Source organism: Amblyomma americanum, chromosome 1 (genome assembly GCF_052857255.1).
Source record: "Amblyomma americanum isolate KBUSLIRL-KWMA chromosome 1, ASM5285725v1, whole genome shotgun sequence".
In the NCBI taxonomy this organism is placed as follows: Eukaryota; Metazoa; Arthropoda; class Arachnida; order Ixodida; family Ixodidae; genus Amblyomma; species Amblyomma americanum.
This window is the reverse complement of record NC_135497.1, coordinates 382,970,473-382,987,367: the sequence shown is the minus strand read 5'-3', so window position 1 is coordinate 382,987,367 and position 16,895 is coordinate 382,970,473. Positions and strand designations below refer to the sequence as shown.

The 16,895-nt window shown below is 44.2% G+C and overlaps 2 protein-coding genes across 2 annotated transcripts in view; one reads left to right on the top strand and one right to left on the bottom strand.

Annotated features, from left to right (window-relative positions):
* Positions 1-1,749, top strand: part of LOC144122882 (uncharacterized) — a 63,539-nt gene extending 61,790 nt beyond the window's left edge. The window contains exon 15 of the mRNA XM_077655855.1: positions 1,576-1,749. Coding sequence (XP_077511981.1) covers positions 1,576-1,749 — 174 coding nt within the window. The remainder of the gene's footprint in view (positions 1-1,575) is intronic.
* The window catches only part of LOC144115692 (mitochondrial amidoxime-reducing component 1-like), a 48,060-nt gene continuing 31,494 nt past the window's right edge, over positions 330-16,895 (bottom strand). The window contains exons 4-8 of the mRNA XM_077650164.1: positions 10,071-10,218; positions 8,926-9,072; positions 8,800-8,861; positions 2,827-2,898; positions 330-2,764 (exon numbers count right to left, since the gene is read on the bottom strand). Coding sequence (XP_077506290.1) covers positions 2,620-2,764; positions 2,827-2,898; positions 8,800-8,861; positions 8,926-9,072; positions 10,071-10,218 — 574 coding nt within the window. The 3' untranslated portion in view covers positions 330-2,619. The remainder of the gene's footprint in view (positions 2,765-2,826; positions 2,899-8,799; positions 8,862-8,925; positions 9,073-10,070; positions 10,219-16,895) is intronic.

Sequence of the window (16,895 nt, the reverse complement as noted above, 5' to 3'; positions counted from 1 at the left end):
CTCAGACTAACAGGTTGGCATGAATGGAAGTCACCTTCAATTCCATACACAGCAGTCATCCTTTCACAAATTTCTTTAGGCTTAGTTTCTTCCTTTGCAAGAAATTTAATTGCAAAACGAAGTTCCAAAACCTTAAATTACGTTGTAGACCCACACTGTACTTCCTTTGTCATCCAGTGACTTCCAGTGCTTTCATCAGATCAAACTTCCTGTGTATATGCCTAGCCACATCTCAACCTGGCCAGAAAAGCTCAGCTAACACCGGCAGATCATACTAGGATAGAAAACTTATTGAATACCCTTAGTAGGTAATCTCGACACTGCGCTGCTTAAATGGTGAAAACTTTATTGATTTAATACACAACAGTAGCACAACTGCCTCAGCTTTAACATGAAAAAAACAAGTACTTCATTATAGTACCTTATTGTATAAAGAGGTTTAGTACATGCGTGTTGAGATAAAATGCATCAACTTCAATAAAATGAACACAACAGGCACTTCAAAGAAAAAAATTTCAAAATACAGCTTTTTGCAGTGCAAGACATTTGCACGTAAATTCACAGGTGGATTTTTGGCAACCAAACCTCCCGAGCAAAAATTTATTTCAAGGAAACATACTGACTCATTTTTCTGCAAATGTAGGTCGGTATGGTCCCCCCCAACTTTCGCCTCCAAGAGTTGGCCATTATGCACCCCTGTGCGATGTAAAATGTAACAGTTCATTAAGTAAAATCAACTTCAGGTGCACTACATTGTAAAAGTAATGCCAAAAAGAAACCTGAACAAAAAACTGAGCTCTCACACAGCACCACTTCCTTTTGCTCTTTCTCATCATTTAAAAGTAGGTTACACCTGAGATAATTCAAGAGCAGATTAGTCAGAAGTGCGTACTGCTGGGCCAGCTAATTCACAGCGTACAGATGGACGGAACAGTGTAAATACAACACAATTGTAAATCAGTTTTAACCAGTGCTAATAAGACGCAGTAGTAAATTAGTTGCAAGTCCAGTGGTGGTGTGGTGTATGTGTTCCTTTATTCTCCTGTCTTGCATTGTATTTCCGCTGGTTCGTCCACATGTTAATAGATTGGTCCCCATACTGAAAAGCATAATTGAGGGCTGGAAGGCTACAATGAAAGCCTGTCCCTCATACACACATTATAAAGGCTTCATGGGTTGGATAAAAGCTGCCAGACATCAGTGACATCACCGACTGCCAAGAACACTAACAGGGCAATAACGCACAACTTGAATTACAGCAGATAGCCTGAAACAACCTGTCTGAACATTTCTACACACTTAGAAGGATTGGCCACACATATATCTGGGCATATATTGTAAAAGAAGGACAATCCCCAGTACTTTTGGAATATACCCATAGAAACAGCTGTGCAAGTCCCAGTTTCGCACAACGTAAGGCACCGTATAAAGGCATGTTCCGTACAATATGCATGGAAGCTGCCAGAAAATAAATGAAATAACTGATTCACTCATAGACAGTCCAGAGCTCCACAGCCTGACTGATGTAGTAAGACGAATGTCCAAGAGAGCTTTGCACCATACTGTTTCTTGCAGATGGTGGCTGGGCTGATGACCAAAGTGGCCTCTATTGCCATTACGCTGCTGACAGCTAACACAGTGGGCTACTACATCTTCGAATGGAACGTGGCCCCACCATGGCTGGATGGAATGAGCACCAGCGCTACGGCTACAAACCGGTCTCATGACATTGATCCTCAGCTCATGTGATGCCATCCGGTTACTCATCTCATCATCTCACCTCATCACTCCATGAGCTTGCAACTACCAGATGCATGTGGTTCCGTCATGCTGTGTTGGTTGCACATGCCTCTCCCACCTGAACAGCACAGCAACACGCACTAGCTTCATCTGCATGGCTGTAGTAATAACCATGCCTCACACAGCAAGGAAAATTATGAGTCTGAAACAGCTGCTGCTCAGAGCGTGGTGAGAGGCATGGGCAGTCTCACCTCCCAACTCAGATGGGGAGTCGCTCGATTAATATCAAATAAAGCTCCAGAAAATGAAGACTGGTGTGACAAAAACTGATCTCTATAAGGACCATCTATGCAATGCAGATACAGAAAGTGCGAACAGTGGTAAAGTGTGAATACTAACTGCTGCATAAGCATAAGGAAATAATTATAAGCAGCAAATCTAGTTGGCTCTGTCTGTGTCAATATTGTGCTTATAGTACTACACAATGTACCTCACTCAAGAGCTGCTGCAAAGCTTCACAGTCTTCACAGTCACTGCAATTTACTCAGAAAGATCAACACTACTGAACGTACAAAACAAAATGGCAAAGCTTGCCTTCCAAAAAAGGTCCACTAGTGTAAAGAGAACTACAATCCAAAAACCGTCAAATGCTTTCCCTAAAATATAAAGCGCAAGGCACTCATGCAGAAAAGAGCACAGGCTCAACTCAAGGCATCTGCATTCAAATGTCGTGCTGCTGAAAAAAAAAAAAAAAATTTTCTTTTCAGCAATACGACCGACATCTGCAACACAAATACCTTGAGTTTAGCTTAGACTCTTTTTCACGAGTACCTTATATTTTTCAAAACTGCAACATGGACCAATATGGCCAGAGCTTTATCACAGGAGTGGCTTCGGGGCCACCACAGCCCAGACCTCATCTCCAATCTTGATCCTGCCATCTTTCACATGGATGGAACCGATGCCAAGCAGTGGTTTGGAGTCGTACCTCTCCAGCCCCAGCTTGGATTTGTCAACTCTGTACCTGTAAGACAACAGCTGGGTTATGCAAATGCTTTGGACAAAGCACTTGATTCTTGCACTTACGTTCGCAAAGTCACAAGTGGCTCCTTTTCAGACCTGATGCCAGTGTCCTGATCGACTGTTGTCATGATGCATCTAGCAACAAATTAAAAAGTTTAAAAATGAAACATAAGCAGAACAGTAGTCATGAGGAAATATAAACAAAGGAGCAGCAAAAAAAGGAAGCTTCTCTGCGTTTCAACTGCATGGCACCTATTCGGAGTCCTGGCCTAAGGTTTGACCTAAGAGAGTTGGCATTAGTTTACTATACACTCTTAGGAATAAAGTGGCAGCACCAAGATATTTTGATTCTTTTAGTGTATATTCACGAAATACTGAGCAAAGACACTGAAAGCGTTGTGTATGCACATTCCCAGCTCCAAAGCATTATTAGGTAATGCATGATTTAATATGCATGCATGCCAATTTCAAGAAAATGAAACAGGAAATGAAACAGAACTGCTTAATCCCCTGCCTCTACCCTCCCTCCCTTGCCAGAAGCTGCAGCAAATGTATAGCATACCGAAAGTAAACAAAGAAGCCGGGATAATAATGCAGATTTTCTCGCTCAGACACCAGCATCACCTAGAAATATAATTTTTACTCACAGCTGGCAACATTACATGGAGTGCTATTCAGTTTGCAGCAAAAGCCTACAGGATGTGTGTGCTTGGAAAGATATTTATTGCAATGCTGCCTCGTGACCCAGTTCCCTGCCACTGATATGAGCGGACAGAGCATGTGTGCCCCCACACCCTTCCCCCTATATACATCCATGCATTTGAGGCAATTGCCTAGCATGACTGTGCCAAAGTAATTTATTTATTTATTTTATAAAATAAATAGTTTGATTTATCAGTAGTACGATTCCACTTCAAGAGCCTGGTAAAACTAGCATTCTCCCCCAACTACCAATCAGTTTATTTGCACCTGCACAAAATTTTACAGTATATAATATTACACGTTCTTAACTTACTTGAATCACTCATTTTTTCAGTCACAACACAGCTTCCGAAAAAATTCAAGTAAACACGCCATATTATTATATTATTAATGCATAAACTTGAAGGCCATTCTTGATCACTCTTCGATGGAATACTAATTTTTTTTGGACTTCACAAAAGCACGAAAAAGTGAGCCATTAGTTACTGCTATACAAGTTACATCAACTTAACCTTGACCAGAACATTCTTACCAGACGAATTCTCTCACAACCAATCACAGTTTGCTTCACCTAATACTATATATACTCTTAAGAAACCTGTTCGCTCAAGAGTAGCGTATATAGTCGCTTATAAGCTGCACCGAAATTTGAAAAAACATTTAAAAATGGGGGTGCTGGTTATCTGAATTTTTTTCTTTGGGGAGGGGGGTGGGCCGACTTCACGGCAATGCGCAGCGGCCTCCCCTTGTAGTCCGCCATCCCCATCGACACTTGACAAGCCGATGAGGGGCCAACGAAAGGCATAGCCAAATCCACATTCATAGTCTGTTTATTCTTTCCCACGCCATTGGCCGCGTTTTCTTCAGCCAGCATTGTTGAGGTTAGTGTCAGACGCTGTTTCATGCACTACACCCCAGTTTGCATTGTTTGCCTGCTTTGTTTTGGCACCATGAGTGTGACTCTGCAGCAAAGTGTCACAGCAAAAGACAAGCTAAAGATTATAGCCACAGCCGAAGAAATCTGCAACAGAGCTGCTGCGAGACAGCATAACGTCAACGAGTGATGCATTTGCAACTGGAGGAAGAAAAAAGTCTTGAAACAACGAACCGGGACAGGCGAGTGTTTCGTGGTCCGAAGACTGGCACGCACCCCCACCTCGAAACGCAGCTTGCCAATTTAATTGAGGAGCAGAGAAGTCGTGGTCATGCTGTCTCGAATGAGATGGTGCAAATGGAAACCCTGAAGTTGGCCCGGGAAAATAGCATTACACGTGAGTTTCGTGCAAGCCGTGGATGGCTTCAGCGCTTCATGGAAAGACGGATTTTCTATGCAGCACCGAACAACCATGAGCCAGCGACTTCCTGATGCCTACGAGGAAAAACTGTTGACCTTTCAACGATATGTCATTGCACTTCGGACGGAGCACAGCTATTTGCTGTCTCAGGTAGGAAATGCTGATCAGACACCTGTGTACATTGAGATGCCGATGGACATGACCATAGAAAAAAAGCGTTCCTAATCAGTCAGCGTGCTGACCAGCGAAAATGCCAAGCTGCGCTCCACAGCCATGTCATGTGCTTTGGCTGACAGCATGCAACTATGCCCGTATGTGATTTTCAAACACAAGACTCTACCTAGCACTCCACTGCCCCCAGGAATCATTATGCGTGCGGATGAAAATTGCTGGATGAACAGTGGCCTAGCTGGCATGCCGGTCGATGCTTGTACTGGATTTCTTCCGAGGCCACTGCACTGATGCGGTGAAGCCTTGTCTCGCCGAGACCGGTACCGACCTCGTTATAATGCCTGGCGGCATGATGTCCATGCTACAGCCACTCGACGTGTGCCTGAACAAGCCGTTCAAGGCACACATGAAGCGGCTGCATGCCCAGTGGATGGCCGACGGCCTTTACGCCCTCACACTGGCGGGACGCGTGTGAAGGCCCGATATTCCATTGCTGTGCCAGCGGATCGTGGATGCGTGGAAAGCAATACCGGCCGACTTGGTGCGTAAAAGCTTTAAAAAATGTGCCATCAGTAACAACTTGGATGGTTCCAAGGACGACTATGTCTTTGAAAGTGGCGAAGCCTCGTGGCAGCAGTGAGAACGGCGATGATTGGGAATCGGATAACCAGTGACGTGGTGGTGGTCGTTTGAATAAATGTTCTGAAAATGAAATGATCCCTGAGTGTGCAGTTAAATCTTTCTAGTGGTCATTTTTTGTTTTTTTGAGGTAAACGTGCAGGTTATACGAGAGGCTTTTTTTTTCATGGAGCTCAAAGTTAGGGGTGCAGGTTACACGCGAGTAAATACGGTAATTTTATGATGTGATGTCCATTCTAAGTGTCCTTCATGATGGCTGCAATGACCACTCGAAAGGCCCCAATGATTCGGCTCGGGAGGAAAGAGGAAAAGTCAGGAGAGTCTTGAGAGTTTAAGATGGAAGATGTATTTACAAATTATAAACAGGAGCAAACTGAAGTGACAAGGGTGGAGTCGCACAAAGCATTTATCACCCTAGCAAAAGGGTACATCTCACACAGAGAATAAAAGAGAAGAAACCTCACAGGAAAGCTTACGTGCTGCACACGGTGTCACCAGTTGTGCTCAACTAGCCGTAACATTGTCTGTGGGCTACCTTTTGTAAGATGAACAATGACATTAAGGCAGTCACTTCACGTGACCCGCCTCAAAAATTAAGCAGCCAATCAAACCTGTTGATTAACATGCCACAACACCAGTGGTTTGGAAATAATCTCTGACCTAGGTCCTTCATTGTATAAAACAAAAATCGAACATCCACAATATACACTCTCTCCACTCGCAGTTTTTGAACTCTCTCCCCTGGCATCAGTCCTTTCTTTCCCATGGCCTGCCTCAGACGCATCCCTGCAGATGCCGCCTGTGCCGAAAGAGACTGGAGCAGCACCTTCAAGTGTTTCATGAATGTGTAAACAGCTTCATTTGCAGTTACGCCTCTGCACTGGCTTGTTGACAATACAGCGAGAGATAGCTGCGCAAACCGCCATAAAAAGTGCTTCCGAGAACTGCTTCCTGCTCACTGACCGAGGGGCGCGCAGCTGCCGCCACGCGTTCGTGATGCCCCATGCCCGGGAGGCGACAAACTGAAACCCCACATACCTGGCGAGGCGCGGCCAACGCTCTGCGGGCAGTGCTTGGAAGTGAAATGGACAAAAATAGGGATCGCTTTTGACCGTAGCCTTACATAAAGGTACAGTGCTTTAATAACATACATTAATGAGCTACTTTCCCGTGTCTCTGATCTTTGGTTCTGCACGTTGCCTTGTGGTTACGTGAAGACAAAAACCTGAACAAGAATGACGATCTACATACAATGCACAAAACAAGTAATCGTTCAACTAATCGTTCAAATAGGTTGTTGTGCTTACTCAGCCTTGCCTTTTTGTAACCACAAAGCAGCGCGCAGAAACGAAGATGCTAACCCAACAAGCCCTAGTAACAGCGTTACTACCTCTTTGATCCTTAACCCTTTTGCAAAGAATTTTGTTTGCTGGGAAATAACCTGCACAAATGACACAAATGTCCTTAAATCAGGCCTTGACACTATTAAGAACTGGTTCAATACATAATGCATGGAACATAACATTAACAAAGGTAAATACAATGAAACGTTATTACAGCGAACTGGTAAAATATCTTAAAATAGTTAGACATATCCAAAATTCGTAACACAAAATTTTGCCAAAAACTGATGCTGCAGAAGCAAAATTTGGTCAGCAAAAAAAAACTGCAACTGGGAGTGACCTTTTCAACAGTTTTAGCGCAGTTTCAAAGCCGCTCGTGACTTTAGCGGAGGCCGCAAAAAAAAAACATTGGCAAATGCCAGTTAGGTTTAGGTTGGCTTCCCCCACACAGTAACGCAGCACACGACAGCAGCAGATCAAATTCCAGCTAAGGCGGCTTCCTCACATTACAATGGTGTCTTGTAAAAAATCGGACGCCAGGATGAAAGCTATCACCGTTGTCACAACCTCCAGGATCTGCAATGGCTTTTAAAAGTGCCAAGGAAAAAACCTGCATGTCCTGGATTCTATTTCCTGTTGCCTAACATGCATGCAAGAAAGAGCAAGGAGATGCATGGAACCTACAAAAATTCTCCAATTCAATTAATGACTGGCTGTATAGTGAAACAATATTCCTTGAGCAAATTAAGAGTATCAGTCCCGAAGTAAAGTGGCTAAAGAAAGGTGAAGGTTGAGAAACGCATACGACTTAGGTGCTCAAGCAACAGCAAAAAAAAACTGCAACTGGGAGTGACCTTTTCAACAGTTTTAGCGCAGTTTCAAAGCCGCTCGTGACTTTAGCGGAGGCCGCAAAAAAAAACATTGGCAAATGCCAGTTAGGTTTAGGTTGGCTTCCCCCACACAGTAACGCAGCACACGACAGCAGCAGATCAAATTCCAGCTAAGGTGGCTTCCTCACATTACAACGGTGTCTTGTAAAAAATCGGACGCCAGGATGAAAGCTATCACCGTTGTCACAACCTCCAGGATCTGCAATGGCTTTTAAAAGTGCCAAGGAAACAACCTGCATGTCCTGGATTCTATTTCCTGTTGCCTAACATGCATGCAAGAAAGAGCAAGGAGATGCATGGAACCTACAAAAATTCTCCAATTCAATTAATGACTGGCTGTATAGTGAAACAATATTCCTTGAGCAAATTAAGAGTATTAGTCCCGAAGTAAAGTGGCTAAAGAAAGGTGAAGGTTGAGAAACGCATACGACTTAGGTGCTCAAGCAACCCAAAAAGCACTTCAAGGAATCCCATTGCCTCCAAGGAACCTAGTTTGGGAAGCTCTGCACTAGATCATGCTTCACGAGTCTGAATTCCTTTTGCAAAACTATAATCGCGCTTTACAGTAACACCACAAGAGGAGAATCACCTTCCCATACAAACTGCTTCCATTAAAAAGTAACCAGTTCATGAACTTTGGCTAACATTGAATAATTAGCAATCACATTTGTACTGATGAGCTGCTCCCAGTTTCTTGCAGTTGTTTTTTAGCATGCTAACTATTCCCTTCTTTAATGCCTCTAGTCTCTGAGGTTGTGTTAAGCGACAAAACAGACTGTTCATACAGCTGAACTATGACACCCAATATCGAATGGCATACTGCAGTAGCATTGCTTCTGCCCCTTACACAGTCAGAAATGTACTGCTCGTTATAAAGGAAGGCCATTTACATTCCCTACGAGAATTGCCCGCAAAATGTATTCTCAGCTTGTGTGCAGCCTGCTGTTGGGTTTTCAAAGCCTGTAGCATGCTTACTGTTCAAGCTAAAGACATTACCTCCTTGTGCGCTCCAAAAATGCCATTTCTGCTTCTGCGATTCTGTACCGCACCCAGTGGTCCTGTGAACACAGAATAAGCAATCTGTTAAACTGCAACACACTCAAGCCAAAGTGACAAGTTCACCTCCGAATGAGCCTCGCAGCCTTCGACAAAGAGGGTGGGCCGAAAATTGCGCCGCCTGATGTCAGTGCCTGGTGGCAGCTTGGACACTAGCTCGTCGAGAGATGCCTTTGAGAGCACTTGAAATGATGACCTATCCTGGAAGGCCACCTGGAAGTATGTAGGGAAAGTAAATAACAGTATAATTCATACTTACAATGGCTGAGGAGAATCAGAACCATCTATATCAGGGAACTGAAGCTGCTTAACCCTTTAATAGAGGAATTATAACAGAATCAAAGAAAAAAAATCTTACCACCAAAGTCTGCTAGATAATGCACGCACATTCAAAAGACAATATCAGAATTTTGTTAGTAGAGCTAAAATCTGAGAAATAGGGATGTTGCCAATTAGCACCGATAAGCATTCAGTCCATTTTGTGCACATAGTCTTGTGTGAAAGACCAGATCGAAGGCTTCAAACTGTCTCGAAGGCCCAAAGAGACTATTCTCTCATCCTACAATTGTCTGCCTATTTTCCCCACAACATGCATCAGAAAATAAGAGAACAAGAATCTTTGAATGCAGCTGACAGTGTCACATTTGTGCCCGCTTTTTCTTCACACAGCTTGCTCACAGCACCGCCAAACATTTTGACCAGAAAGCACTGACAAGTGAGGACATGTTGACATCAAACTTTGCATGCAAGCTCCATGTAGTAACTAGAACACTGAGTTCAAATGTTATGTTGCGAATTCGCGACCCTAGGCATTGAAAGGTTAAGGGTAATTTAATTGCAATAAAATTGCTTCTGCAGCACCGATGTTCTTAAAGCTAGCATCTATGCATAGTTGGAACCAAATGGGAACAGCAGTGAGCGTTGCTTCAGAATGCGACCATTCATGTGTCATGAAGGAAATGATGCATTCAGATGTGCCATTAGAACCAAGACACACGGAGTGTTAGAAATGGCAGCATCGTTATCTTGCTGTTGTCTACCCAATCAAAAGGTGCCATTAAGCAGCTTCTGCTCAACACATATGCTGCCTGTCAACATGGTGACATCACACTAGCACTGATTTAGTTCGCTGCAAACAGTAGCTCACTGTGTCCCTTCCAATGCTCCAGCTGCAACAAAACTTACAAGCAATGAAAAGAAAAATTCATCACCGAAGCTGTGCCATCCAGTCCTCTGTCAATGGTCGCCTGGTCAAGAAGAATCCTCACAAGGCGAATTTTGTCACTCTTCAGAAAGTTCCTGAACCATTCGGAAGCTTCCTCAGATACTTCCACAGCCTTGTAACTAAACTTCCGAACCCTGCAGAGAATAAATTAGAAAACAAGTGCACTTAGACAAAAAAGGTGCCACAGTGCAGAAGTGCAGCAAAACAACTTGGTACACACCTACTCTGAAAACAAAAAGAATGCTGCTCAAAATGAACAAAAACCATTCCTGTAAATGCAAACATACCAAGAGGATGTACATAAATGGCACTTACAGTACACTCAGCAATTCAAACTTCAAGGAACCAGATATTTTTTTTTTAATTATCAGAAGTGCAGTCTAATACAGACCTAGGCCATATGTGGTTTACTTTGTGGATCTCTACTCATAATAGCAATTCAGAACCTTTCCTCTGCTCAAACATAGCTATTAGCGTTAGCGCAAACTAAAATATAGGCGAAAGGCACTGATATGTTGATTCAACCCACAGCCTTCAACTGGTTGTGTGGCTGGAAAAAAAAAAGTTATCAGCAATGTGCTGGTTTTCCAAGAGAGTAAAACCATGTTATTTGAGACTTCAAAGGACCAGCACAAATGTCCGAATTATCTGCATGTCAAATTATCAAGCAGACTTAAATAATACTGCCGAAATAGTCATCATAGTAAATTTAAATGGAAAAAAAAATGCGCAATGGTCGCCTGCATCTGATGCACAGCAATGATGGCTTTTCTGAAGTTTTTTCTAAACTCTTCCATCACTAGTGGCAGCATGGTTACTGGCATAAGGTAGAAAAGCCAGGCTCATTCAGGTTTACCTATTTCAAGTGTACAAGGCAAACATTTCAAATGCAGGAAAGTGGAGGATATTTAAGCCCTTTAACTGCTAACCCTGAGCTGCATTCGACATGGGAGATTGTATGAATATCACCAATGATGAGTCACACTCGTCCGGCCTGACGCTGCGTTGCTCCCATCATCAAAGACAAGTTATGATCAGCAATTGCATCGGTTGCAATTTTGAAGACTTGAGGGCGCTAGTTGTCCATGAAACTGTTCGTGCCTTTAGTGCGTGTTTTAAGCCTGACAACAGCTATTTTTGCCAAAAAATCACTAAAACAATTTCGCGTTTTTTGTATGTTTTTCAGGTGAAAGTTTGGAAGTCAAAGAGTTAAACACAGAAGCAGGACAAGAAACTTCTTGCATCCCATGCTTCACATTACGAAGCTAAAGAACTGACAAGGTTTGATGAGCTTGATGTTGCAGATACAAGAATGGCAAAATAGGGTGTGCCGCAATGCTGTACAAGAGGCAAGTTTGGATACCATTTCAGTCACGAAAAATTGATCTTCATTACAGCACAGGCAGGCTATACACATTCATGGCCACTGAAATGCACCTCTCAGCTCCAGCCTACATGCCTAGAGGTTGCAAGGAAATCCTTTTTCTTCACACCTCCAGCAACAGCCATGCATTTTCTCTGATTCTAATTGCAGCTGCAATACACTACACTGCCATCACTTTCTATGCTCTTAATTATGAATGCTTCTATTCAGAAAACAGTTATGCTGCTAAGCTGCACCACACAGGAAACTTCCAAGACATGAAAGAAGGTTTCTTCATGTCTGCATCCCTATCACATAAGAGTAATTACAGGTTACTGGAGTGTTTCTTCTCTGTCTATGTCTTTCTGCACTGCAGTCAATGACCTTCAATAACCAACATGCCCAAGCGCCCACTAAAGCAATTGTAGCTGACTGGCCGCAAGCATGCTTCCCAGCTGAAGCAATTGCTTATAAAGTTGGTGGTTTACTGTAGAGGTGTGTATGCTGCCTTAGTGCTAGAGCACCTCGGATTATGGTGGTAGTACAGGCGAAATGTGCACTGCCGCCACTGTGCGGAATATTAAACTGTAGCAGCATGCTGCTCCTGCTGTTGCTACTACGATACAAACCACGGCCTAAGCCATCCCATGTACCAGAAGGTCTGCTGGAAAACTAAGCACCCAGATCAGAGATGACTGACCAATGTATTTGATCTTAATATCCCATTGCCATTTTTAGCCGCTTGTTATCTGTACCAGAGTTCACCTATCCTGACAAATCTGTCACCACCCCCAGCTGTGTGTTTTTGCCACATCCACCTGAATACACCTTCACCCCTGCCTGTTATTTCCATTACCGTCTCCATCCTTCCCTTGCATGCCCCAAACACTATACTAATCGAACATTCCCTTTGCTTTTGCCCTGCTGCCATTCAATCCCCAAATTATACATACTGCTTTCCTGCAATGCAGAGGGCCTGGTTAGCCTTGGACCAGCTAACGTACCAGCCGGCCTTCATGACTCTGGCACAGGACATCAACACTTAATGCTATGTAGCAATAAGTTTCTTCTGTCTCTCAGCTAACCTGGAGCATCGTCACAACTGGGAACACATGGGCACAAGCTACACTGCATTCACACTCTCAAACAAATGATGATAGCACTGGTATTCTCGGGTGTAGCTGCAGTGCACGAGGAGCCTGTCCTAAAAGGGCATCCGTGTGTACAGTCGTGCCTTGTTAATATGACCCCCGTTAATACGGACAACTCGAATTATGGACAATTTTTCTGGGGACCACCAACATTTTTCAATTTATTTACGCCTCATTAATATGGAAACTCGCTGGCCAGACAATTGACAGGGTAAAAATGTACGGAGCTCATTGGGACCCATGTATTTTTGTCATGTGCATAAATATGGACAGCGATGAGAACAAAATCCCAAGTGCCTCTGCCAGATCTGTCACCTCATGTATTTGCAGTGCATAACACCAGTGAAAGGAAGTGCAAATGTACAAATGCCGTAGTAATTGTGTGTGCGTGTGCGTGCGTGTGTGTGGAGAGGGGGGAGGGGGGGGGGGGGGTTGGTTTCATGTTCACAGTGAAAAAGTGTCAGTTCGGACACACCTTGCCATTGCCACATTGCATGAACAGCAACTAAAAAAAATTCTGTGCGCTACTTTCAAAACCACATTCAGCAGCTGCCAGCCAAGTGAGTACAGAGTTCTTGGGTTGTCAACAGTCATAGCAGGAGATACATCACACCAAGAGGAGCCAACACGTGTCTCAGGGACCACCAGGCACTCCAAACGTGCTAAAAACTCCCCTGCATGGTTTTAAAGATAATGGCAACCGGAATAATGCCCCTGGAGCTTCCAAGGTTGCCCGATTTCCACTTCACTGCCTGCCACTATGTCGTGAAGCAGTCCGCAATTATAAAGATTTTTTTTTCTTTTTCAGAATAGCTCTTTTTGTTGTTTTCATGATTTGTTATTACAAACGATTCGCTTTATGGACACTTCCGCTCGGGAACAAAAGTGTTTATATTAACGAGAAACAACTGTATTGCACATTTGTAGCTACACTATCTTCACATTCACTGGCAATGCTTCTCGTTCAATGTACTGCTGCTGCAAAGATTTTTAATGTGAGAGCATTTAGGGTGTCGCCTCACAAAAATTTCCGGCTTCTCCGTCACGAAATTCCCTGATTGGTGAGAGAGGTCATTTGACGTTGACATCACAATTTGCTCACTGTGGCAGGTGGTAACCAGCACACTGGATTATGACCAAACTGCCTTCCCACCATGGTGGCAGTTAATGATTGGTTGAGAGAGGTCACGTGGCTTTGCGATGTTATTACAACCTGGCCACCATGGCACATGGCAACCTGCCCACTGAGTTGTGAGCTACCTCCCTCTCACGGTGCATGGCAATGAAATAAACACAAATAAATTGAATGCAATTGCCACCCACCCACCATGGTGCTAAGCATGAGCTTGTAAGACGAAAGCACGAAAAAAACACACGGACGCAAAGAAAGAAGGATAGCGCTTGTCCTTTGTCTTTCTTTGCGTCCGTAAGTTTTTCTCGCAGTTTTCATCTTACAATGCATTACCAACTAGCCCGCACCCACACCTTACTAAGCATGAGCCTTACGGGAGCTCGGGAAAAGCAGCCTGGGTCTCTCAAGCCCTACCAGTGGCTGTGTTTGAAAGAGCCATCTGGTAGGGCAGTGGTCCTATCAGTTAGCCATCTTTATTTTTTTAAAAAAAAAGGAAGTAAGTAAAATACATTGAGCAATGCCTACAACCTTCACTTTCACTTTCTTAAAACTGTCGGTCCGATTAGAAAATTGTGAATGTCCCTTCCACCAACTCAGGCACATGCCTCCTATGAGGCAAAAATAAAGGAACATGGACACTGTGAATAAAGAGATAAAGTGATGGTGGTTATGGTGGTTAAGTTCTGCAGAAATAGCACGACTGCTGAACTTGAATGCTTTAACGAAGGGAACACCAAGTAGATGCATATATTAGTGCACCAAGATAGTGAATGCACAACTTTCAGACTTCTGATAAGCCAGAAAATTGTGTAAAAGCATATGCCTTGTAGCAATACCCTAGCCGAATTTCATTAACAAGTGGCCACATGCATTTCACTGGGTGCAATAGGTTTGGCTTTCACAAGACACTATTATTTCGATATGCAAGAACCATCAAAATAGGCCAAAGGCACTGCAGCGAGTGCTGCTGAGATATGAGAAAGTGAAACATTGCTTACTTCTTGCACTGCCCATTCAGCCTGTTTTAAGCTGTTGCACATGGTAACTTCAGATCCACAAGCTCTCAGGATATTCGCACTCACAAACATTCAGAAGCAGTCCGAATGCAAAACATATCTGAAAATCCAGAGTCCCGAATTTTGTGTTGGCAACAGTACCTAACCAATCTATTCTGCCAGTGCTCGCCTGTGGGGCAGAGCCTTGATGATTAAGCGAGCACAGCGAGTAATGCCATTTAAAATCAATTTAAGAGTGACATTATGAAAAAGGCAGGTTTGTGGATTAGAGCACAGGCGACAGTTCATGTTACTGCATAGCTTACATTAAAGGGGCTCTGAAACACCTGCCGAGGAGAGGACATCAACTCGCTCAATAAATGCATTGTGTTGTCATGAACACCTGAGCCAAATAATACACTTGTACAAGCAACAGAGGACTCACAATCCCGCACGAAAGTCGGCGAGCCCTTCCCGGCAATTTTTTCATGCTCGCATCCTCCTCCGTCACTCGCATCTACGTATACACGTTGAGAGATGGCTATTGGTTAGATCCTTTCAGACGTCTGGCAGCTACCATGCCCGTGGCCAATAAGCCGCATAGCTCCAGCAGGTCAGGAAGCTCTCCCCGGAGGTGGAGCCGGCGGAGAGGCGCCGACCTTCCAGCGTGCAAAACGTGACGAGAGGAGAGGGAAAGGCGCGAAGACGCTGAAATTCAAATTTTGACCACCGATAACTCTGTTCATACAAAGCGCATTAAAAAAATTCTTCCTGGATAATATTCGCGAAGCAGCGTGCCTTCACATCCCAGGCATGCCACAACTTTATTAGAGCCCCTTTCAGAGCCCTTAAGTCAAGGAATTTGGCTGCTTGGAAGGGCAGGGAAGCTGGCTAGGTTAGGAAGTTTGCTAGAGGTTAAGAGTGATGCAAGCAGTAGAACATAGTGAAGGCCACTAGCAGATGCCTTTATACTGAACCAGACAGCCCGGCTGATGATCAACTTCTAAATGAGTGCATCACTAAGTCTTCCAAACAATGCCTCCTACTAAAGGCAGGAGATGAATGCAGTGTGGCAGCTTTCAACAGAACACCGTGGTTTGTTGAGACCAGCTGAGTTTCGAAGGTACACAGTCAAAAAGGAACTGAGCAGCAATTGGTAAGTTTTTTTTTCATTGCACTAAGCAAAAACAGTAGCTGTTACAGAGTGCTCAAAGTGCAAAGCCATCGCAGGCTGTAGTTTGTCCATTAGGAATAGCAGGAATATCAGCCAAATCTTGTTTGATTCTACCTGTTTCCGGATACCGTATAAACGTGTGTAAGGGCCACACTTTTTTTTCCAGATTTGAGGGCCAATTTTTGGGGTGCGGCCCATACGTGCGATTTGAGAAAAAAAAAATTTTTAATTAAAAACAACAATCAGGGAATGAGGGGCATTTATTGCATGTTCAATCGTCACTCGCAGAGTATTCCGACTCTGAGCAGGTGCTGTGCTCTGGTGCACGCTCATCCCACAATAAGTGGCGCAGCATTTCCGCTGTCAACGCGTAGCCGTTCCGCGCTTCCATCACTTAGCAGAGCAGCTTTTCTTCCAGTTCAGGAAACTTGCACAGCTTGCCTCGGAAAGCGCGCCTTTTACAGCTTGTGTTCCTCAGTGCATCCTTTTGGTTGCACCATCGTCGCACACACTTCTCGGCCACGTTGAATTTCCTGCCCGCCGCACGCTTGCCATGTTCCCAACAGCAAACTCTCAGCCATGTAGCTATTAAGGTGCTTGCCTTATCGTGCTAAAACTGCAATGTTCGGCTACAGCACACGAAAGCCACAACGACAGCGAACTACCACGCTACCACAACTCCCGTGCCTTTGACAGCCGCAAAAGGGTGGAGCTGGTGATACTGATGACGATATGGATAGCGAGAGCTCACAACGGAGGAAAAAGTTGATGATGATAAGCTGCCACCTCAGGCGCCATCCGTGGGCGGCACCTGAAAGCTCCTGTGTGCATGCGTTGCCTCCGCGATCAAGTGCGCCGTTACCCGCAGCCGGAGCTGATCGCGGAGGCCACGGCACGTGCATTTCGAAGGCTATTCCCGTGCGAGTCGTGAAAAGATTGGGTGCGACCCTTACACGGATATTATTTTTCATTTTTCCGTAATATTTCTTTCCTGAA